The 24,248-nt window shown below is 39.3% G+C and overlaps 1 protein-coding gene across 3 annotated transcripts in view; it reads right to left on the reverse strand.

The window, feature by feature from the left end:
- Positions 1–24,248, reverse strand: part of PTPRG (protein tyrosine phosphatase receptor type G) — a 416,558-nt gene that overhangs the window by 131,225 nt on the left and 261,085 nt on the right. For all 3 annotated transcript variants that reach the window (XM_075053584.1, XM_075053587.1, XM_075053585.1), the window contains exon 5: positions 12,235–12,330. In XM_075053584.1, the coding sequence (XP_074909685.1) occupies positions 12,235–12,330 (96 nt within the window). The remainder of the gene's footprint in view (positions 1–12,234; positions 12,331–24,248) is intronic.

The raw sequence follows: 24,248 nt of genomic DNA on the forward strand, positions 1-24,248 counted from the left end.
TTGCAAGCCTCTGAAAACTCACTGTTCAAGAGTGCTGTGAACAGATTTAAGCAATCTTTATTTAACACATATTTCAATTTTCAGCATAGAAAAGATGGTGATTGGCATTCGTGACTCTCATCTATCTCCAGTACAGCTTAATGTGCGTAAAAGCACATCCCAGCTTCTTTGCAGGTTTTGTTCTGGGAACTCTGATACAAGCACACCTGAACTTAAAACAAAGGGAGGTTTAATATTACTCAAACTGGGACCATTTAGCTCATTTCAGACTCATCACCTCAGTTGGATTAGTGTGCTTTTTAGTGAATCTCAGCTGTAGAAGATACGTCTGAAAGCTACTAAAATTATGCCGTAAAAGGGTTCCCAGGTTTACACACCCTCATCTCCACCCTATGAACTTGAAGATTTCTGATTTAGATTCACAGGAGGTAAAACATCAGATACAAGGATTGCTCTGGGCAAGCCGCCATCTCGGCTGCAGAATTATTTTGGGGGTAATATGCCATCAGCATTATCAGTTAAGCCATCAGCCATACACACAAATGTCTACCTCTGTACAAAGACATAAAGAAAGGGACCAGACTAGACTCTGATTTACTTTCATTGCCTTTCTTTGACCCCTGGAAAGAAAACCACCGGCTCAGAAAACCCTCGATAATCATCTCTCCCACACTTGTCCTGCAGCACAGAAACTACGGATGACAAAACCCAGCAACAAGTCAACCCTCCGGCAGTAACCTGTAACACTGGATTTACAGTAATTTAGGATAGATAATAATTAAATTACTGAGGGACATTTTCCTGCATGCTTGCTCTGCATCATGTGTAATGCTTAGGAATTATACAGGAAACCACACATATCATTGGTAATAAATGGAGTGGTGCTTACATGGACATGCCAACCTGACACCCATCCTTGCTGTCCCCCGAAACGGATGGGCAGCACTCTGCTCCCAACCACTCCTCTTCCCTCCCTTGCATGCTTCCACGCTTTCACATCACACACGATCTGGGAAAAATATACTGACGTTTCAGTTGGACCTGTTCTGCGGCTTGGCTAAGGATGGATGGGGTGGGCAGCGCAGACGGAGGCAGAATTAGGATGACTACATAACCACCTCGCTGATTGTACAAAAATGACACATTCCATTTATTTGTACAACGCGAGCCCTAAGTGATTCTCACATCTCACAGCAGCCTATTAACAAAAAGAGACTTTGTGAATGGAGTATCTGGGTAAACACTTCAAACAAATACATAAATTATGCATAGTCGGTATACTTTTTCTACCTTAGGGATCAAACTGAAACGAGACTAAAGAATTATGTTTTATTTGTATTAAAAATGTATTAGCTGCTGTCCGAGAAGGTTTTCTAGAACATTTGGTATGCTACCCAGGAAATTCTGTCTGAAGCTTGCATTGTTTATTATTGCCACTACTAGGAGAAACTTGGCACTGTTATATCTGAGAACTACAGTAATAATTCTTCAGGCAGACAGCTTAAATTTAATAAGAATAACTTTTTCATCTGAGCCAGAAGATCTAAAGGCAAAGGAAGCCCCAATTTTACCCATCTATTTTATATATTCAGACTTTACAACCAATCTCTCTTTTATGGCACAAAGTTAAACTAGGCAATCATTTATGAATAGATCCTGTGCTCACCTTCACTTAAAATGTGCCATAACACTAACTGGTAACCAGAGACATATGAAGACTCTACAGTTTCATGGAAGATACAGAGGATGAAAACAAGTGTAATTTTTCTAAGTAGTACACAAATACCGTGCAAAATGCTGCAGAACTGGGCAACATGCAGACTGGAGAGCTGGAGTTTCCTGCTTGAAATGTTAGATTTCTCTATCTACATCCCATTAATGTAAACCACATGTAATATACTTGATTAGTCCTCTGAGAGACAAATGGGGTATGAGTCCTGGATGGCCACGGAGGATGTTTTTTGCAGAACAAGAAATTGAATTAAATCTAAAAAAAAGAGGTAGGCAGACAGGCATAAAAAATTATCTGCCTGGAATCCAGGCTGGATGTCTAACAATGGGGAGAAAACAGGGACTTGTCAGAGGCAGCTGCTGCGTTTGGGAGAGAAGAGAATGGAGAGGAGATGAAGATACAGCTTTACATCTCCCTTGATTCTGTAACTAAGACCAATTCTAGCAAAACTCTCCAAAGACTTGGATAGCAAAAAATAGATGCTTTATTTCCAGCTTCTCTATCTCTCTTTTTCTTAAACAAAAAAGGTCAAGTCAAAATGCACCAGATTTAGAACTTGTAAGAAGGAAGGGGGTGAAGCAATCGTTGCTAGTGCTGAAAGGAGAAAAGGTATTTGCAGCAAAGAAAACAACCCATGTTCAATGGCTTCTCAATGCTCAAAGACACAAAGAGAGACTCTACAAGGAGCTGTTGTCCCTTCCCCTAAAGCAGACAACGGGCGAGTGATGAGAGCCTGCGTGAAGGCTGGGGGTCCCTCCACTTTGACCCAGCTCTCATGGCATCCAGCTCTTGGTCTGCTTTGTGATGTTTGATAAAATGACAAAGTGATGCATCAACAAAGCACACCAGAGTGAAAAAGCATTACTGTAGTTAGGGAACTAATTTGTTTTTTAGTCTAATGGTTATAATCAACAGACTTCTTGAGTATCAATCTTCCTGAACCACAGAGGGGGTGAGATTATAGACTGACGACTGTAATTTTTACATATTAGACATCTAAGTGTCATTTTCAGGAGTCTGGTAATGAAAACTCCACAAGATATTTTTCTATCAATTTAAAGATTTTTATGGCATGGCTACAACAGTGATTATTTATTTTTTTTTAAGACAGGATACTTTTAAATCACAGAGAAGTAAATTACTGTGTTTAAGATGCTGACATTAGACACTATAAATATTCCTAAACTGACTCCACTTTTGAACATCAAGGGTGAGAGGAAGGAAAGGGAGGCAAAAGAATACACAAATGCATGCTGATCAAGTTCTTAGGGCAAGTTATTCAAACGAAAACACTAAAATATAAGGGGACAATTATGAGAATTAAGGTTAACAAATTGGTATGTAATTTAATGAAGCAAGTTAATAATGGCATCCCACTTGGGATTAATCATAATACATTAATCAATTAAGAAGCATTGGGAAAGCAAAAAAGCTGCAAGTCAAAAACATTTACAATGCTGTAAACTGGAAGATGGTGATCCTGACATTCAAATGAACATTAAACTAGAAGAGCACAGAGATCTATTCCCCATGCAATGCACAGAACCAGCTCTCATTAATGGTTATGACAGATAGCTCAAGATATTGAGGAGAGACCTCAAAAAATCTGCAGAGAGTATTTTTCAAATTTGTAGCGTTGCACAACTTTGGAGTCCAAGTCCTCTCAACAGCAAGGAAGTTTACAGTTCCTTCCTAGCATCAATAATTGCGATGCTTCCATTAAATAAATCGGAGCAATGGACCGTGATTTATCACAAAAAGCAAAAGTCACTCGATAACCCACCACCATTGTTAGCCACTCTCCTTGCTACTGCATCCAAACCAGAGAATCGACACCACTAGTTACGAACTCAGACTTTCCAGTTAAGAAAGCATTTGCAGTGCATTTGAGGGGGAAAAAAAAAATCACCTAATTTTTACCTTCAATTTGAGTTTTTTCAAACACTTTGGAAGTTGCATTTCTCTAGATATATCTGAGATTAAAAACAAAACAAAAGTCAAAGACTCTCTGTGCATTCTGGTATTTCATTCTGCACTGTAAAAAGAACTGCATGACACCGCTTTCTGTACAGCCCATATTCTTTAAAACTCAACCTAACAAAAAGGCTTTAATTGAAAGTATTGCATTTTGGAGGTCATCTGACAAAAAAAATCTCGCTTCCTGCTCTTCTGCCGTATTGGAAACTACCATGAACAAGTTCATAGAGCTGAAGAGAAGAAGGGGAAGGAAGATGATTGCTTGGGCACTGAAGAAGATAAGTGCGCATAAGGTAGATTATCTTTCTACGCTGCACAGTCAGCCTGTGGATAGAAAAGTTTCAACACAGCAGGTTGCAGCCATCATGATCTAGAGACTGCAAATGCCTCTTGGCAGAACACAGGCAAGCAGAAGCAGAACGATGTGTTTGCTTCCAAGAACGATCTGTTTCAGCCGCCCTGTCAGTGTGTCTGCCTCCAAATCCAGCCCCCCTTTCGCTCACGCTTTTGTACCTCATTCCTCCAAGCACGGTTGCTCAGGATGTTCAGGCTGCTGTGTGAACACCTCTGCTCTTAGCAGTCCTAGATTTAGCCACGTGGGCTCCTTCTCATGGATAAGCCATGACAAATGTACAACCACGGGAATGAGAAAGCCCAAACCCTCGGTACCCTGCAAATCAAGAGAAACTTTGCTCATGTTTGTATGGGATTTGAAACGAGGGATTACCAGGAGCCCAGGCTCTGCACAGCAACCCCAGCAGCAAAGGTGTGTATCAGTGCTGTTGTCAATGGAGAGAAAATTTGGAGTACTGAAGACTACTCAATGCTGGAAAAAAAACCCACCTCACATGGAAAAAAAAAAAAGCCACAGGTAAAAGGGCCAGTGTTTCTTCAATGCAAATCAGCTCACTAACAAAGTCCTTGTTCCCTGAGCCTAGCAGCACGGGGCTCACAGGCCCGACCCCCGTGCTCCACAAAAGCACTCGTGGCTTTTGCTCAGAGAAGTCCCAGGGCTCACGCCCAGCAGTCTGTTGCTTCCTTACCTGCTTTTCTGCTCTGCTTCAAGCAATGATCTTCAAGAAGGGGATGCAGCTCTGTCCGTCTCACAACAGCATCTCACTCCACAGCTAAAAACCTTTGGAAGCTTCTCTATTAAACTCAAGACTTCATTAGGAATTGTTTGCTTAGTACTCTCGAGAGTCAGCCTACCCATTTATGTACTAAAATAAAGGATGAAGAACCTTATTACAGAAACCTTTATTTTTTAAAAAAATCTCTGCTGTAAACAGCAATTTTACTTTTAAACAACATCTGAAACATGACAAATCTGGACAAAGGTATGGATCAGAATAAAGTTAAAGCCTTATCGTTAAGCACCAAAATTAAAACTATATATATATATATATATATTTACTCACAGAGCTATTCCCCATCTGTTCTCCCCGTTCTTTCTTCTTTTACATAAAATATTCAAAAATATTCATATTTCCCAAAGAAACTTTCAACAGAAGTTGGAATAAAAATCTGAATTTTGGGCTTGGTTTAAAAAATACTTTTTGTTTTCTTTAATGGAAAGGTAGAATGTATTTTTTAGAAACAGACACTTTCCATGAATTTTTGTCTTCTACCCAAACTCAAGTTCCAGTTAAAAGGGTTTCAGTGCAAGTGTTTTGATCAGCATGAATACTTGTTAGGCACCCAAACTTGCATCTTTTGGCTACAGAGACCACCTTTGGAGGCCATTCAGTGCCATTCACATACTGAACACAACCTAAATCTAACAGACTTTAAGAAGCTCTCATCAGTTTGTATTTAAATTCTCCATGACTCAAGATCACTTTTGTCTTTTGATAATTTTATCTCCATTTATTTACTGGAAAATCAGGAGAATCCTCTTCTGCTCCAGGGATGCTTCATATTACTATACATCATTACATGTATTGTACATGTTGTTTCTCAGAAAAGGGTACTCTCAGGACTGTATTTACCGTATCTACCTATTCTGATTTGCTCATCCTTTATGTGTCAGAGTAGCTACTTTATATCTCTATTATTCTTCAACTATTTAAAGGCCCTAGTAGTGCTTTTATTAGTACCAACTAATAGTTTTAAATAGCTGCAGCAATTTCAAAATGCTAGGAAACTGGACTTCAGTGAGTCAGAACACATTTGAAATCGTTTTGCTTGTCTTCTATTGCATGGAGAGTTACTAGTGAATACGCATACACTTTGACAAATGTAAATTATACTTTCCAAAGGCGTTGAATATGTAGCTTTAGCCTGCACACATTTTCATGTTATGAAGATAATAAAAAATACCTATACTAATTACTAAATAATACTGCTAATCAATAATAATAGTTTTATTATTCATAAACTACTATTAATAAAACACCATGGGCTCTAATGTAACCATTAAAAGAATTAATACTGTAATTTAATTTTAAGGTCTTTACATGTATCTGAAGTCTATTAAAATAAATGAAAAGCCTCTCAATGACTCTGGATGATGCCCTGCATTTTAATGATGTTACATGTTATTTGAACTACTGCAAATCACCTTTAAGATATTGCCTAAACACTGAAGCACTGATTATGCTTTGTGTAGGTGGATATAATGTTTCAGGAAAAGTGCACACCTCCCTCTCCATTCTCATTTTCAAAATCAAGCTAGTTTTCCTCAGACCTTCAAAAAGCATTGTAGTAATGGAGAGGTGGAATTAGAGAATTGCCAGGAATTGAGACGGGGACATGGGAACCTGGTTTCCTACCAGATATGGTTTTCGCAATAGCTACTTCATTTAAAGAACTTATTCACTGAATTTATTTGGTTATGACGGAAAACACAGGAAACAGTTAATGAAAGGGAAGAAGGTGAAAAAAAGGCTTCTAGGGAAGTTAAAAGCTGAATTCTGTTATTTGAGAAATATACATTAAAAAAAAGCATATTTGTGCCAAATATTCAATGGCTTTGATGGCGTTCCACTGATTTTGTTCTGTGTTTAGCTCATCTAGGTCACTGTGAAAAGTGAGCTGTTGATCACCTTCAGGAAGCACACCAAGAGCTACTACCAAAAAATCTTACAAAAAGCAAGGCCACAATTATTATTTGCTTTACGAAGAACAAATCTCTGCATACATGAGTTATTAGTAAATATAAAGACATTTACACACAAGTAACACACACATAGACCTAAAAGTTAAAAGTTCTCCACAGTTGCTTTTTTTTCTCCAACAACCTTAAAAAAATATTAGTGTTGGAAAAGAGAATTAAGAATGGCATCCCAGAAAAAGAGCTGTAGAACCCTTGATTTTCATCTCACATACTTTTGAAAATACCGTTAGTTGCGTATTTGCTGCTAGGTACATAATTACCTTTAAAAATCTAGTCCTGCACCACTAAAGCTCTTGAGCGATCGAGGTATCAACATCACTCATCATTACAAAGATAATTTTAATGATGAAAGCATTGCTAAAAGTTATTTCAAAATTCATTTTTACTTTAACTTCTTTAGAGATGATTTGTCTGAGTACCTGAGATACAGTAACTAATCACTGATGGTTTTCTTTGCAAATAATAAAATAGATTTATATGCCCTCCCTGTAGGAACAAGAATTCCATCACCTCCTCCTGAATTTCTGAGCTATCGAATATTTGATGCGTGCTTAGGGAATCGGTATTGTGTCTGTTCACAGCAGTAATCAAGGAATGAAGTATTCTCTGTTGTAATGAATCTACCGCAGGCCCAAAAGATGAATATTTCAAATGCAAAAGCAATATGTTTGTTTTGAACACATTTAAGTTTGGCTTTAATAAAGCAAGTAGTGAAGTGTGCAATGAATTATATTGTTAGATGGTTAAAACAGAGCCATGCAATATGTCTGAATGCATTTAATCCAAGTAACTACTCATTTTAAATGCAACTTGTAAATATGTATTACAAGTATATATATGAACAGATGACTCAGGAACCAGTGAGAGATCTGGGCCCTCCCTTCCACTCCTGGCTTGCTTCAAAACCGGCTCAGCCTGACAATTAACCAAGGCCCGGAGCCAGAATATCATTAAGTACAAGTTGAACCTTATGCGGGCTGAAATTAAGCACGTGCACCAACTGTTCAAGTTAGGATCATTTAAATCGAGACTGAAGTGCCCTGCTGGACTGGGACCTGCTCCATGTTCCAGCAGATCGGTGGGTCTCAATGTGCAGCCAGAGGCAACTTTTGAGAGGTCCACAAAACGGTGAACCCCTGCGGACGGGTCCCGTCACTGCAGTGTTACCATTTCTGCAAATCCAGAAGCCTTCACTGCAGACCAGGAGGATACTGTTGGCGGGAGGTAATGGATATGTGAAGTTAAACATCTCTCAGTAGCGCTAGTTTCACTTTGAGAAACACCAAGTAACCCCAATACTGGCAAAAATGGTCCTATTTTTTCTCCTGAAAAACTTGTCAGGAGGCAACGAGAAATCATTGGCATTATCTCGTTTGTCTCCAGATTTGGATTTTTGCTAAAATAACAAGTGAGTTCTCTTTAACAACAAAAATCCAAGAGCTTTTTGACTTACACTGCTCCTTAATACTCTGATCCCCTCTCCCTCTTGAAACATACCTACTTTTTTCCACAGACATTCCCACTTTAAGAAAAAAGCCAGTTTTCCCACTGATTCCCCCACCCTCAATGGGCTTTAGTAACCATTATACCTGACTGGAGTTCCCTTGTTCCCTTTTCAGCTCATTCCAGCTGAATAGCTTTTAAAATAATTTGAACTAAAAAGATCAGAGGTTCCTAAATCACTTTGCTCCTCTATTAAACTCACTGAGCCTCAGGGAGGATGAGAGAGGATCTTGAAGGAAACATCACAGCATGATGCAAGGTTTTGTTTGTTTGCTGTTTGGTTTTTGCACAGTGAAGCACCTCATTCTGCCCCAAATACACAGCTACAGAACAAAAGCCTGCAGCAGTTTTCAGCAGAACCAAATCATCTGTCACTTTGTTATTTGCTGCACTCCCCGATATGTACAATAGTCCCCAGCACGATGCCTGAAGTGATGCTACGGTCAGAAAAGGGACCAAGTATCATGGGACCCTTTTCCTCAACATACCTGTTCACTGTACAACTTGTACTCCAAAGCAAAAACCAGCTTTCAGAGCCCAGTTAGAGATTTCAGGCCAGCTCATCTCATTTGCAAATTGAGAATAGCTGCTATAGAGTCCCCACAGTGCTATTTTATGCGAGACCCTCTAAGTGTCTATCCACAATGAAATACAGAGATGAGCAATTATAGCAGTTTGTATATGCAAGAATTATTTCCTGATTTTAACTAGTAATTTTTTTTTATTTGTCAGGTCAACTGACCTGCAGCATGCAAACAGAATTTATCAACAGAGTTTACAATGAAAGCAATGAGAAAAGCATAGATTTAATTAGCAATTACAACAAAGTTCCAAGTGCTTCAATTATCCAAGTTCAGAACCAATGTACTTTACCTGGAAATTGCCCCTGAAACAGTGAATTCAATGAGGAAAATTCTTATATAGTCCAAGTTAAATTATTTAAAAAGGAGGAAAGAGGGTTCTTAATTATTTAATGTTTCACCAATAATTATATAGTTCAGTATAATATTCACTCACTGGAGAACCTGATTTTCAAAGGAACATTTGTGAACATCAGTCAAACAAAAAACACCTGCCAGACTATAAACTCACTCAGTGCAGTACACATTCATTCCAACACAGCATTAACGCATTAGCAAAAATCCAAGTAATAATTTCTGTGTTAACATATTTACATAGAAAAGCACGCACAATTCAGTTTTCTAATGTATTTGTAAAAAACAGTATGACCTGTATTGCTACAATTTTTTAAAGCTGTGTTCTAGATAAATGAGTTAGAGATGGGACTACAGCTCTGGAAAATAGCATGCTACAAAATTAGTACTTGAATAGTCAAAGCTGCCAATCAAAATGTGGCCATGGACATCTTGGGGACATTTCATTCAAAAGTTACTAAGTTTTAAAAGACAGCTTTTAAATTAGTTGCATGAAATACTAGCCATGGTAAGCTTATCGAATGGTGCCCTGGGGAGCAAGGCTAAAGGAACAGCAAGTATTTCTGAACAAAACTGTTTTTCCAATTCGTGGTTCACCAGCTCCAGCACACCATACTCAGCTTAGGGAACTAAAACGGTGCCTTGGTCAAACACAGTACAGATCTGCAAAGGATTATCACCATCAATTAATAACCCTATGTACCAAAGCTCAAGCTCTATGGGACAAACTCTAGAAAACTCTCATAATGGGCACAATAGAGCTTGCCACACTGAAGTCCTTAGAGGTTACTTCTACGGGCCAGAATTCAGCACATGCCCTTCCAGAATAGGGACTTTGGGCTTTACAAATCTTCCTTGGCAGCCTTCTGCCTCGGAGAAGAGCCACCCAGAAGGAAGACCTGATACACTCAGAAGTTTAACAGCATGCCACTGATTTATCATTTCAACCCAAAGGCAAAGAAAAAAAAAAAAAATCAAAAAAAAAAAGAAAACAATTTCCTTGCAGCTGCGAAACAGGTTGTCCCTGGGTCACTTTGCCAAAGAACTACCTTATCCCCACTCTCTGGAAGAGATCAGAGACTGTTTATTAGTAATGGCTTCAGACTTCATGGCTCCTGGAGCAGAGGAGCCCAGCTGCACCATCATCCAGACTTTACAGCCTAATGTCCTGTGGCCTGCAGGGCTAGAAATGATGAAAAGTATAGATTTCTGCTTCCCTGAGGGGACCGTGACACTCGATTGTGGTCTTAAAGAGCCTGAGGTCTCTTACAATCAAAGATGGCTTTTTTAACAGCATTACAGACTATTTTAGGTTATTTTTAGTGAGTTTAATGATCCCTTGGAATCGTGCAAAGTGGGACCTGCAGTAAGTGCAGCACCTGGCTTTGCAGGTGGGGAATAGAAAACACAGTCCCACTACAATTTTAAGATCCTCTAAAAACAGGGTTTATGGAATAAATGTCACATACAGACTAGGAAATAGTGCAACATGGGGCAGTGCTTCTCACAGCTTATGTGAAGCACATCAGGGTAATTTAGCAATTAAATAAATTCCAGACAGACGATGCCACAACATGTACTGCACACCATGGCATAACACATGCTTCTCCTGACACGGCACATGCACATAATATGCAGCTCTTCACTGTGGTATAAATCAAGTAACAGTGCCTTTGGTTGTTCTGTTTCTAAACTTCTGTCTTGTAAGGCCAAATTCAATTTGCCCAATGCTTCCCACAGCACATCAAGATTAAGAAGTCTGGGGAATCATCCTGCTATGCCACTGTAAATTATCGCAGCTCCATCAACTTTACCCTAACGTGAAACACCACAGAAGTGCTCAGAATTCAACAGTGATGAATTTAACATGCCTACTTCCACTAGCCTGATGTCAGCAGAGTTACAGCAATTTATGCAATACAAGGATCTGTCCTTTTCTCCTTATCAAAGCATTTGATCAAAATCAGTGACATGGAAGAAGACAACCTTACTTAATTTGAGCAGGAGAGTTAGGCTTGTCACTCGAACATCATAAGAAAAAGGGAGGTATTTACATATGGGTACTTGCATATTCTTTTTTATCCAGCTTCATAAAGGTAACAGTAAGATCATTTTCTTCCACAGTAAAAACTAGTGTGAAACCTCACAGAGGACCAGCATTTTCTCTTGCCTTTCCCTCTCTCCTCCCTTTTGAAAAAGCAACACTTTGAGATATTTCAAATCTTCATTAGCTGCTTCTCTGCCTGTGACAGCCTGGTGTTATGGAGTTGCTCTCCACAGCCCTCCATTCAATTCACCCTCGAGTCAGAAAGGAAAAACTCCGTTTCTGAAGCAACGTGACAAAAAGCCCACATTGCTGAGCACCACTGCCATGTGGCTTGACCTGCCAGCCATCGCGAGCAGCAGTCTCTACCCCACACCACAGTTCTTGAGTGTGTCGAACCAACAAATGAGCTAACCGAGCAGTCACGCTCTTGAGGATGCATTTTAAAAAAGGGGATGCACAAATTCACTCATTCGGAAACTTGGTCTGTTTAAGAACTTGTTACTATGACAATTTAGAAGAAGCTGCTACAGATAAGATTGATGAAACTTATTGATTAATTTTCTCTCAAGCTATGTCTGAATTTTAAGTTTTCTCTAAACAGAACCAGTTCATGTTCATTTGTTAGTATTCCAGGGACCACAGCAATGTGCTTCAGTAGTGAAGGAAGTTCCGTGATAAATGTGTTCTCCAATCTGCATCTGTAAAGTAGCTATAAAATCAGAACAATTCATGCAAAATTTTTCATTATGTTCTTAAATATACTTATTTACATTTTAAATCACACATAGACAATATGAAATATCTTTCACTTAGACAGGTGGGAACAAGAAAACAGATGCATCCATTAAGCTTGAAACAATTCAATGAATTAAATAGTACTTGGTGAATGCTTTGGTTTATGGATATAGCCCTTGTTTAAACTTACTTGAAAAAACACGGCCATGGCTCCTACTACCCTGTTTTCTAGAACTGCTGTTCCAAAGCTGTCAAAGTCATCAGGATTGTAGAAGTAAATCTGCATCTGTAAAAATTAAAAACAACAACAAAATCACATTAGTGTTGATTCATACAGCTTTCAAATGAGGTAATGCATACACATCGTATGTAAACCCAGTGCTATGAACCTCAGATAAAGGAATTCTGCTGAACAATATTGTTTAACTAGCATCTTGATTAATAGCATGACTGCCCTACTGGGACAGTAACCAGGGAACAGAGTCAATGCAATGCATTTTAATACCAAACCCAAGGATAAACAGTATGGTCAGTCTGTTTAGATGGTAAACTTTGTGCTTTCTGCCAGATCTCTTCATTTCTTTGCTCATTGCAGGCTCAGCTCCTGCTCTGTTAAATGTGCTAAACATATTTATCTCAAAAACCATAGAGAATTTTTGAAAAGGATTTCAACATTTAGAGTTATTCCTTTACTCCTAAAGCAATTTGTAAGATAAAAGTCTGTCTCTGTAGCAATGCATTTTTATGAGCCTCTGATATTCAGGACTATCAGTTAGGGTCAGACTTCTCTGACTTCAGTTAAATTTCATGACTTTTATTTCCTAAGCCTTAGTACTCAGCAAAAAGTATGAGACAAAACCAGACATTTTGATGGTATTTTAGGATGATAAATATTAATAATTAGGCAAATCCAAAGTGAAAGCAGGCGAGAACAATGATTACCCCCAAATAGCAAATGTCTGAGTTACACAAATATAGGAGGACAGAGAAATAGCTTCCTTCATACACTCCACTGTTGAACAATTCCACTTCACTACACACACATGCCATGCATAAGGGCAACTCACAGGCCCGTGGGCGCTACTGCTCTTAATTTCCTGTATGGCTCTTGTTCCATTTACCACATCAGCTGAGCTCCCACTTCTGCCAGCCGTCCTAACACACTGCTGCTTCTCCAGCAGTTGCTCAACCTCTCCATTCCCAAAGAAGCTCCTAGTGCTAGTCCATCTGCATCAGCCATGATTTGCTCCAAAGGATCAGGTTTACATCCAAAACATGCAACGCTCCCTTCTCAACATGACACCATGCAGGGGTGTATATTTTCACAGAATAAATTCAGTATTGGTAACATTTGTTGTATGCGTGCTCTACGTGTTACAAATTAAAAACATGTGCCTGATGGTAACAGCCAAACACAAGAACTGGACTTTGCAGCGGTTGCTCTTGGGGCTGTTCAGGGATCTTCTGGGACAGATTTCACAATCCAAACCAGCGCTGGCGCATGCGTGGGGGCAACGTTACTGCAGGATGGTTGGCCAACGCACACACTCACTCGTGTACATTGACTCGAGCAAAAAAATCTGTTCCTGGCTATGAGACAGGAATGGACCCATCAGGCTTCTCAGCCCCTGGCCTCTTGCCTGAACCTGCACATTCACTCCTGCTTCTCTGCTGCCCGTCACCCATTATCTGACCTATTCAGGCTCTTCAAAGCATTACTAGGTGATAAGAAATAGCCACATAGTACATAGTTAAATGGAGATGTAAGGTCTAGCTGAGACTGTCCATGCCTCCCGACACACTGCCGGTCTGACCATTGCTCCTGTCTGCAAGTCCGTCTGCAAGCAAATGCTCTGCTGGCACCAGTGATTTATTTGGGGTTGTTTGGGTTTTTCCAAGATTGTGCTGCATGACAAATGCTACTGTTTTCACAAATGCAAGTATTTTTCCCATATTCTGAAATTTTGTATATTGCCAGATGAGATGATACCCTTTTATCTTGCTCAGGTATGTTCCTACTCATATTTACTGATTCCCAGGCTTCTGACTGTACACATTAGCTGTAATGTGTAATATTGGCAAAGTACCTATACATCCAATAAAGCATCACCTTATAGAGAAAAGGCCAAGATGAAGATCAGTCTCTTCAGAGGTAGCGGTACTTTGTTCAGCAGGAGGGTAAGATAAGACCACACTCCAAATGACTCACAAAAAAAGAAAAAATTGTCTGGCACTCACTCGAGCTTCATAAAATTTGAAAGCAATTTTCTTCCCCTATTTTGGCCTTCCTATTCCCAGTGTATTCACAGCACACAAAGAGACGCTGGTGATACCTCACAAAGTTGGTGGTGCCTCCAGGTTCTGACAACTCATTCTTTCAACAAATGTAGACCCAGGTACAGCCATTCATTGATTTAGAAATTAGAAACAGTTTGTTTCAGGTAGTATTGCTTAAACTTCAATTTAGCCAGCACAGACAAAAGCTCACAAAACACTCACAAATTACATTTTACTCCCCTTTAAAATAAAGTCTAAAATTAGGTATACCTTATATAAAACACTTTACTATATAGTCCTCACAGGAGTTTATGAAGAAAAGTATCACTGAGTGAGTTCAGCATATGCCAAAATCATTTTGGATCAATTTTGCTCACGGCATTTTAAGGAAATTAATTTTTACAATACACTTTTGGATAGCAGTGCAAAGGGCTTTGGTAAAAAAGTGCTTAATTCAGATCCCTCGTCTCAGCAGTGCAGTTTCACAGACTAATCAAGAACCACACTCTGCCTTGATTACCATACACATTGAAACATTTTACCACTGCTCCCTGGTGTTTTTCCAGAGAGCGTGGTTCCTCTCTCTGCATCCATCAAGTCAAAGGGAACTGTCTTGTATGAAAAATTATCGTCATCTGTCATACAGTAGCTTCCTTCTGTGTTCATACAGCTAGAAGGAACATTTTAGGAGTAGAATCTCCCAGGAATTGCTATTATATAATTTACACACGCGTACACTGCAAAAACAATTTAAAGAAGATGGTAAAGTTACACCCTCAAAGCTGCATGGTTCAGGCTGCTTATAAAACCACACCTGGACACCACTGAGCATTAGTAATATCACAATTTTCTAATTATGTGATCATATATTGTTCTCTTCCATAATACAGTCTCACCTGTTTTCCCCAATTTACAATAAAATGTGAATGTATCTAATGTTTTTTGTTCTTTTATACATAATATACATAATATTGAATGCATTTATCAGTAGATATTTAATTTAGTATTTTCTATGGATGGCATAATATTCTTTATATACAAATCGGGAATAAGACAGTTAACAATAAAATTAATTTCACCACATACTTAAGTGACCTAAACATGCTAGAAAATGTTCATTATTACTCTTTATTATATAATTAGTATATACAATATATGGTGCATTTTGCATATAAATGACTTCTGCTGTCTCTGCCTGGTACATACAAAGCAGTAGTACAGAATGCAACAAAGGGGCATTTAAGCTAAAGAAAATTTGGATGTTATTATAATATGCTATTTCTGAAATGCAGAAAGGAGCATCATCTAAGCTTGTGCATCCAATCTGAATTGTGGCACTGCCTGATTTCAGCACCATAAACCATCATTTTCTTGTACATTTTTGCATGTGATTTCACAATGGCTTCTATTTTCCAAAATAAATAAAAAAAACCCTCAACTTTTTAAAAGGCTCTGAACCCCTTAGCAATGGGAAAGCCTGAAATACCCTTTGTAGTTTCTATAGCGTGACACTAACTGTCTGCAGTCAGAATGCTCTGTTCCACACATCCCTGCTGATAGTGCTCCAAATAGCCTTCCCGGTGGTATAGGTCCCGGAGGGCATAAGAGTCCTGTTCTCTATGGCACAATATACTAGATTTATAAGTCTTCCACATCTAGCCCCATTACAACTAACAAGGCTGGGAAAGGCTTACACAGACTTCCTTAGTCTCAGATGTGCAACACAGCAGTATGCTTGCATGTACCTTGTAAAGACCTATTATAAAAAACATGTAGTGTCCAAGCAACTTGAAATTTTCAGTATTTTGATAAGGCTAAGCTGAAACAAACCATCCCTAGCGACGCAAAGGCACTTTTCTTGCAGGAAGACTCTCTCCATCCTAAAATGCTACCAACAACTACTGCAGCTACAGAGCTTTACCAAGGCAGGGAGAGGGCAAGAATTTGCTTTTAATGGAAAAACTTCATGCTTTGACACTCTTCACACTCTAAAAGAGTAGAATTGTTTTCACTCAAACTTGAGAGAGATTTGCTGTACAGCACAGATTAAGCCTGAAAAAATCTCACTGAAGGGGAAAACCTTCAGAATGTTACAAGTGCCTTAAAACAGAGGATTAGAGAGAAAACACTCACTCTGCCATAACCCAGGAGATAATTGCCAGTCACCCTATAAAACCATGTAATGTTTTCTAGTCTCTTCTGTCCAGGAAGATCCAGTGCCCAACCATTACAGTTTCCAAGCACTCCAGGCCTTTTTCCAGCTGACAACACTTACACAAATGAATACACCACATACATCCAACACCTGACTAATTCCCCAGCCTGGAGCATCTTTGCCTCCATGCTCCTACCAGCTACAACACCCCTCCACCATGCCCTGGGGCAGGCAATCCCCTCCTCCTTGGGGTCAAACTACTCTCTGCAGAAACACCTTTCTGCAATCACGTTCTTCCAACCTCTACAGAAATCTGGTGTTCCCCAGACCTGGCAAAATATCAGGCCCTGCTCTGCGCTTAAAAGATTTTTGACTCAAAACTGGGCTGCCAGCACACTGATCTGGGGGGGACAGGCTGTCCAAAATGTGCATGTGTACTACTGAGAAATACTGCCCACCAGAGATCAGTTCTGATCTTATTAACTACAATTGCCTCTGAATGACTAAACCCTCTTTATGAAATGCCACTGGCTTGCAAAAACTGAGCCTGCTTCAAATGAATGACTTCTCCCCACCACACATCCACAAATAAAAGGCTCCAGCTCTCTGCTCAGATGCTCCTCCTCTGCTTGGCAAGACCAACATCCAGACAGAAATCACCATTCCTGTGCATGACATCTTTTTGCTCTTATTACCCCACTACAAAGACAGAAAGTTTACATCCAATACAATCATGGCTAAACTCATTCAGCACTTATGAGAGAAAAGCCACAATGAGCATTTGATAGATCCCAGAAGATGTGAGCGAGTTCAAAGCAATTCTAAGAGACTGGAAACCAAGCAAGTAAATTTTCCATAGACAGATGCCAAGTATTTTAAAAATAAATAATTGAGACTTTTAAATTGGGCTGCTATCACCCTGTGCAACCTCCTACAGCAGATTTCTCTTTAGATTAAAAAATGAACAAAGGCTTATTGTGCTGTCACAGATGTGGAGTACAGAATATTCAATAGTATCAGGAATTCTGGTAGAAGGGAAAAGATCATCAGAATTAGCTTTCCGCTCATTTCCTTCCAGCAATCCAAAGACTACCATGCAATTTAAAGCTTAAAAAAAAGAAGGGGTGGGGTGTTTATAGGCCAGCCAATTTTTTGATGAATCAGGCAGCAAGACACCGAGGCAACAGCTATGTGGTTTATTACATACTGCTTTAGAGACTATTTTCAGAAGAGCAAAACACACAGGCATCACAGGTAGATTGCAAATCTTTGCAGAGTGGCGAAACAAAAATTTTTAAATGTTTGCTTTAAACGATGGAGTTAATCACCGAATATACTAATTCTTAATTAGTACCTTTGCTGCTTATATTATAAGAATAAATTATTCTCAGCCACTTTTACAACTGGATTTAAAACCTCTCACACAAAACAAATTCTGTGCTAAGATTATGAATCATACATGATTTTTCTTAATTGAAAGCTCGTATGTAACTTACTTCTGCTTTAAATATGTGCATAGATTTCTAGTGAACTGGATGATGTGATCCATTTGGCTGGAATAAAAATTTTCTACACACATAATGTAATCTTCACCGCAGCACTGAAAATTCAGAATAACTGTCCTGCAGTCTGTGTGTTTACTGAAGTGTGAGATGTACACTGGGGCAATAAAATCTGACGTTTGACTTCTCATTATATGATCTTTAAAAAACCCATGAAACTTACCATTTATAGCATATTCAAAATCTGCTTAGAAAAGGGGTGGGGGGAAGAGCAAATCGTGATGTTTTCCAGTTCTCCTACTAGAGCTTGATGTAATAACATAGAGTATACTGCATTCTTTTGAAAAGATAAAGTTGAACAGGAGCAGATAATGGCATGTTTTTCCTGCCTAGTCTATTATTCATCAGTGAATTTTTAACTATAGTTAGGCAGGTACAGAGATGTATTTTGAATGTCATAACTTAGTATTTTACAGTGCCTAAAAGTGTGCTGGGTAAATTGCAGAACAAAGAGTCAGACAGGGTCTTTGCCCTAACGTAATTGCAGCTTGATAATGAATACAATGCTAGGCTGAAAAAAATGAAAGGAGTTGAAACAACAGGAAGAGCAAAGATCATACAAGTGAAATAACAGAATTAACTCAATTTAGACATTCACATGCCTTAGAAGCATGGTAAATTTCCCTTTAATCTTTTTTAATAGTAAGCATTAATTATTGCTTTGTTGTCTACAAACAACGCAGTAGGTGTATCTATGTTATAAGTCGAGACTAAGTGATTTCATAGTTGTTTTCAACCTGAAAGTTGGTAGTTGTTGCACGTTCCACCCCTAACTCCGAATGGCGTTTAAACCTGTGAGTGGTCCAGTAGCAGCCCAGTAGAAACAGCGAGGCAACACGATGCTCGTAGGATTGCCCTGGGCTTCATTGCATTGTTGGATCATGGCCATATCACTCAGTATCTTGAGCGTTAAAAGTCCTGAATGTTAAGAGAGAAGTACCTTGGCAAGCCAGAAACTTCCCTGATTTCTGCTGCCAGAAATAAATACCCCTTAGGCCCACTCCCATCCCAAACAAGAAAATCCATCTCATATATATACACTGAGTCATTACACAACGAAGGCATATTTGATGCTAAAAAGCTGTATGTTGCATTCATTTGTATTTCCGTAATAGGAAAATAACGGTTTCAGTGTTTATGCTTTCCATAACACGAAACTTTTTTGCAATTGCTTTGTACTCCGAGTAACAGCCACATGATTCACCATGAAATGAAGTCTGGAAAATCGTTTTGGATAAATGGAACTATAAATTCAATAGAATTTCCATGACAACATAGATTGCAACACTCCGCCACAAGTAAAATGTTATAAATCATTCAAAACCAACAAAAAATCAGCAGTAAGTCTTCTCTTTCACAACACACAAGACCCCTGAATTATAGAGCTGTGGTTATTACCTCCCCACGTAGTGCCTCTCATTTCTGATCCTCTTCCTTGTTACAAGTGTTGTTTCATATCTGACCTCCTTCCAAACACAGGAAATAATAATACTAACACTTTAAAACTAAGATGTAAACAAGAATTGAAGCATAATGAGCAGGAGGCTTTTTTGAACCTTTCCTCCTTTTCTCATCTTCTAAAAATGTTTAAATATCTTCACCCTGTGCTAATTATACCTGTGTATCCAGATACATCACAGCATCTTGTTAGACTCACAAATTTAGGAGGCTCTTTTTCTGGAAACGTGGGTGGTAAGTGTACAATAGGGTGCTCAGTCAGCTCGTAAAAAGGATGTGAACCACATGTCCAAGGGATGGAAGAGATCCAAGGAGAGGCGGAGGTAAAAATAAAAAAAGGATAAAAGATTACACCACACAATATTGCTCATTCGTACCCCTCCATCAGAGAGTTCCTGACATACGGTATTTCACTTAAAGTCCCAGGATCTGGAATAAAGTGATTCCAGGAGGCCCTTCACTGCAATTTAAAAATCACTGTGGCTGTTGCCTTCATGCCTATGAGAAAAACTGAAAATGCAAAGTTCCTTCCCTCCTAAAAAGATTAAGAAGCCCATAAAACCAAATGAGAGACAAATAGCTCAGTATTTTGATTTGGGTACAAGTAGGAGTATGTCTTAGGAATGAGGTCTTTTGGTAACCTGAGAAGCAGCAGCAGTCTACTAGTCCTTGGATTGCAAAGGCTCATCTTCCCATACTACTAGAGAGTTTCTGCTATCTTGCATAAATCACTGCTCATTTCTGGGCCTCGTTTCCTCATGTGTAAACCATGGTCATTGCCCATCCCTCCTTTAACTGGATGTTTTATGAAGAAAAATATGAAAGATTGGAAATAAATGGGAAGAATGACAAGCAGTTGAAAAACACATGAAATTAAATACCTTCTGGAGTGGTGTTGGAGAAAAAAACTTTGGGGTTGCTGTTTATTTGCTTGATATTGCAATAAGGAAGAGGCACACAAGTACCTCATGGAGACAGTACATTGCCTCTTAATACTGGTACAAACTTCAAAACAGCTCGTATCTGACATAGAGCTGAAGTCGCAGGAGTTCAGTGCAGACACTTATTGCAGGGTGCTGCATCCACATACCCAAGGGCGTCTTCCCAGGCTGCTGGAGGTCAGCTAGGGTCTTTCACTGGTCTTTAGCTCTGCTACCAGACTCTGACTCTGCCAGAGACTTTTTGGTTTATTTACCGAGCACTTCTGAGTCTCACTGACAGTGGCTTGTCTAATCGTGGCACATTCCAAATGAGATAGCAAGCGCATGCATGCGGGAACATGCAATGCTGAGACTCCCATTTCAGCGAGAGACAAACTCTGCTTTCTAAAACTGTCCAAACAGAAAAATTAGAAGCAATACTTAGCTGCTGGCGGGGGTGAAAAACTGAAACAGGCAATTTAGGAAGTGGCTAAGCACCAAATGCCACAGCAACTAAAAACAAGCCGGATGGACTGACTATATGAACAGAATAGCTCTGAACTCAACCCAAAAGTGACTGTTTCAGATGTCATCTTCAACTCTTTCCCATGGTCTTCCTGTAAGGAGAACTAAACTACTGAAGAAAGAGTTTTAAACTTCACAATACTCAAACTGTCCATATTTTAGCTCATCTTTCAAGAATCCTTTTACTTTCTTAAACATCAAGAAGTGCTGCCAGAATAGAGAGAACTGCTGGGATTTCCTAGCAAAAAACACTTCAGTGCTCTTCAGGGAAAAGAAAGGAGCTGCACTTTAAAAATAAACCCTACAAAAGCACACTTTTCCTAGCATGTGTGATTAATACAATTTCATATACCATTCACTTTAAAGATGCACTAGCGCAAGTATTCATTCCTAAGAGAGCTCACATCTTAGCGCAAATTATTCTTTTTGTACTGTGGAATTCAGAACATCCTGTGTGGTTTATTTGTTTTTTTGTGGGTTGTTTTTTTTTTTTTTTTAAATGGGAGAAGGCAAGTTCTTCCAGGAGGTTTAATGATCTTCAGAATGCCTCAGAACAAATTTTGAGATATTTATAGTTTTGTTGCATCTTTGGATTCAAAGCCATGCAGCAGATGGGGCACGTTTTCAGAAGCATTTTGCTGGGCGAAAGGCCATTCCTATCTCTGAGGGGATGTGAAATCCTCCGGGCTGTACACTTGCAGAGCTATTTTTATTTATGAACTGTGAAGTACACGGGCAATTACAGCAGAACCAGTCCATGAGAAGAGCTTACTTGGAGGGCTTCATAACAGAGGGTAAAAATAATATGGGCTTTCCCATATTTTGCAGACTACACATCTATCTAGTGCAGCATCATAATCCCAAAGACAGAGCAAGCTGGGGACTCAGCATCAGAGGTCTCAGTAGCTACTTGCAGATTACTGGAGGAAGGGGGACAGCCCTAGCTCTGCCACAGACGTCCCCTTTGAACACAAGAGGGATTTTTCCAATGCAACTACTTAATATGGGTGTTTCCCTTCAAGTTTCTCAAAAGGGCTTAATATGCAATGAGTACACTATATATATCCTGTCTAAAACTCACGAAATACCTTAAACTGAAATCCTTCCCCACCATGGGGTGTCTACCCAAATTCCCCAGTCTCTTGGAAAATCTCGCACGTAATATCTCTGTACTCTGTCTCTAATTTTCTAGCTTTCTTTACCCATATCCTCTGACTGTTTTACCGGAGTACAACGTGAAGTCTGCACACATCTTAAGTGCAGTGTTAAGAAATTTGTAAACTTCTTGTCTTAGCAACTTTGTGTACAGACATACACAGAGTAGCTGAATACACCACCTTAATGGCACCACCTTGTTAAGGACATGATTCTGTATTAACACTAGCAAATCAAAAAGAACTGGACTTCAGCACAGCAAGAAGCAAAATATTCAAGTAAGCAGCAAAATTGATGGAAAGGTTAAAGTGCTAGAAATTGTGTAGCCTTTTAAAGTTAAAACCTTGTCCACTGTCACATCTGCAAACCCATTTGCAAACACATTCTGTAATAGTCCTTTGCTAAATGTCAGTTATTCTTCCACACCTCTGAAGCAGAAACACAAATCTAACTCTCACCCCCTTCCACGCTCACACATTGGTACCGGTCTGCAGATGCCACGTCGAGACTCCCCTGGTGCATCTGACTCTGCTGCTCGCTCATGGCATCACCTTATATAACGTGAATAAAACAACCTCTCAGCTTTAATGCTTCCAATTTTTTAAAGGCTCATTATGTTGAAAGAAAAGCATGTTGAACTTCTTTGGACTCCTGCTGAACACAACAGTGCTCCCAGATAGGCATTTGAGTCCAAATTTTACAGGCTTGGTTCAGTACAGTTTTCAGTATACGCTCTTTGTGGGAGGCATGCACAGTTGTGTCCCTGTGCAGCCAGGCTCTGTGCCAGCTTCGTCCCTTCCCTCTACTCCGCATTTTAATAATAGAAATGAGTCTCAAGCCAGAAAGTCACATTTCCACCCTGGCTTACACCTGTGTATTTCTGAAAACACCTCTTCTGCCTCAGCATCTCACATTTGAACAATTCACCTGGGTAATGGACACCGCGTAAGTTCTGGTTTTTAGTATGACAGCTGCTGGCTTTTCTCCAGACTCTGGGTGTTTTTGGCTCTAGAAGTGCTCAACCAAATTAATTCATGCTCATGCCACCGCTGTCTCCACCAGCCCAGACACTTGGATTGCGCCTGCAACCATGAATGGAAACTGGAAATGTCGCGAAGTATGCAGCCTCTCTCTGTCATATAACACGGACAGCATGCCCCACGCTGCCTGGGGCCAGGGCTGGGGCTGCGGTGGGCAGGGAGGGTATCACCTGCCATACAAAACCACATCGTTGTACGTGTTACCAGTACATTCACCTCTCCTGGCGTTGTTCTGTTGCAGCACGAAATGCCTCAATGGAACTTTTGAAATATGGAAGTTGCATAAGTAAAGTCTTTATCATAAATCTGATAATTAACCTGCATAACTAATTTCCCTTCTGGCAGCAGGCATAGGTTGGAATAAATAGTCTATTCAATACCTACTGAGAGAAGACTCCTATATTTCATGTTTACTTTAAGCAAGTATAAAAACCTAGGGACAAAGGGCCTCAAAGAGTCAAATTCCTTGCAGTTTCAACAGAGTGCCCTGAATAATACATAAAGCAGCTATGCTCTTATCCCTAAAACCACAGGTGTGAACCAGATGTCATGCTTATCTTCTCTTGAGATTACAGCAAACAATTGCACACCTTCAGAATATAAAGTAAGCTTTGGATCAAGAAACTTGAAATATATTAGAAGTGTGGCACTGAAGTTAAAAATTCAAATATTAACCTAGAAATCACCGATTCATTTAAGAGTCTGTTTATAGCCTATGTTTTATAAAAGTTACATTTCTTTTATTTAACCTTTTTATAACAAGATATATTATGAATCACAAATTTGAGACAAAACTACTTGCATAAATCTCAGTCTTGGTCAGCAAGGTATTGCCAAACAGATTGTTCAAATACACCACCACCTATTTAAAATACACCTGGGCTCAAGGAACAGAATTAAAGTTAAAGCCTTGATTAAATTTTAAACTTTCCTATTATTGTAATAAAGGTTTAGAAAAAGGTGAGCATATGCTGCATTCAAATATTGAAAGGCGATTAAACCCAGAATGGTATCTCAAAGAGAATTTTAAAGTTAACTTACTACACAGTAATAAGACATGGTGCAAATGGTGCTCTAACCATACAGTCTTGATTATAAGCAACCACCTGAGT

Source organism: Buteo buteo, chromosome 21, assembly GCF_964188355.1.
Source record: "Buteo buteo chromosome 21, bButBut1.hap1.1, whole genome shotgun sequence".
Classification (NCBI taxonomy): domain Eukaryota; kingdom Metazoa; phylum Chordata; class Aves; order Accipitriformes; family Accipitridae; genus Buteo; species Buteo buteo.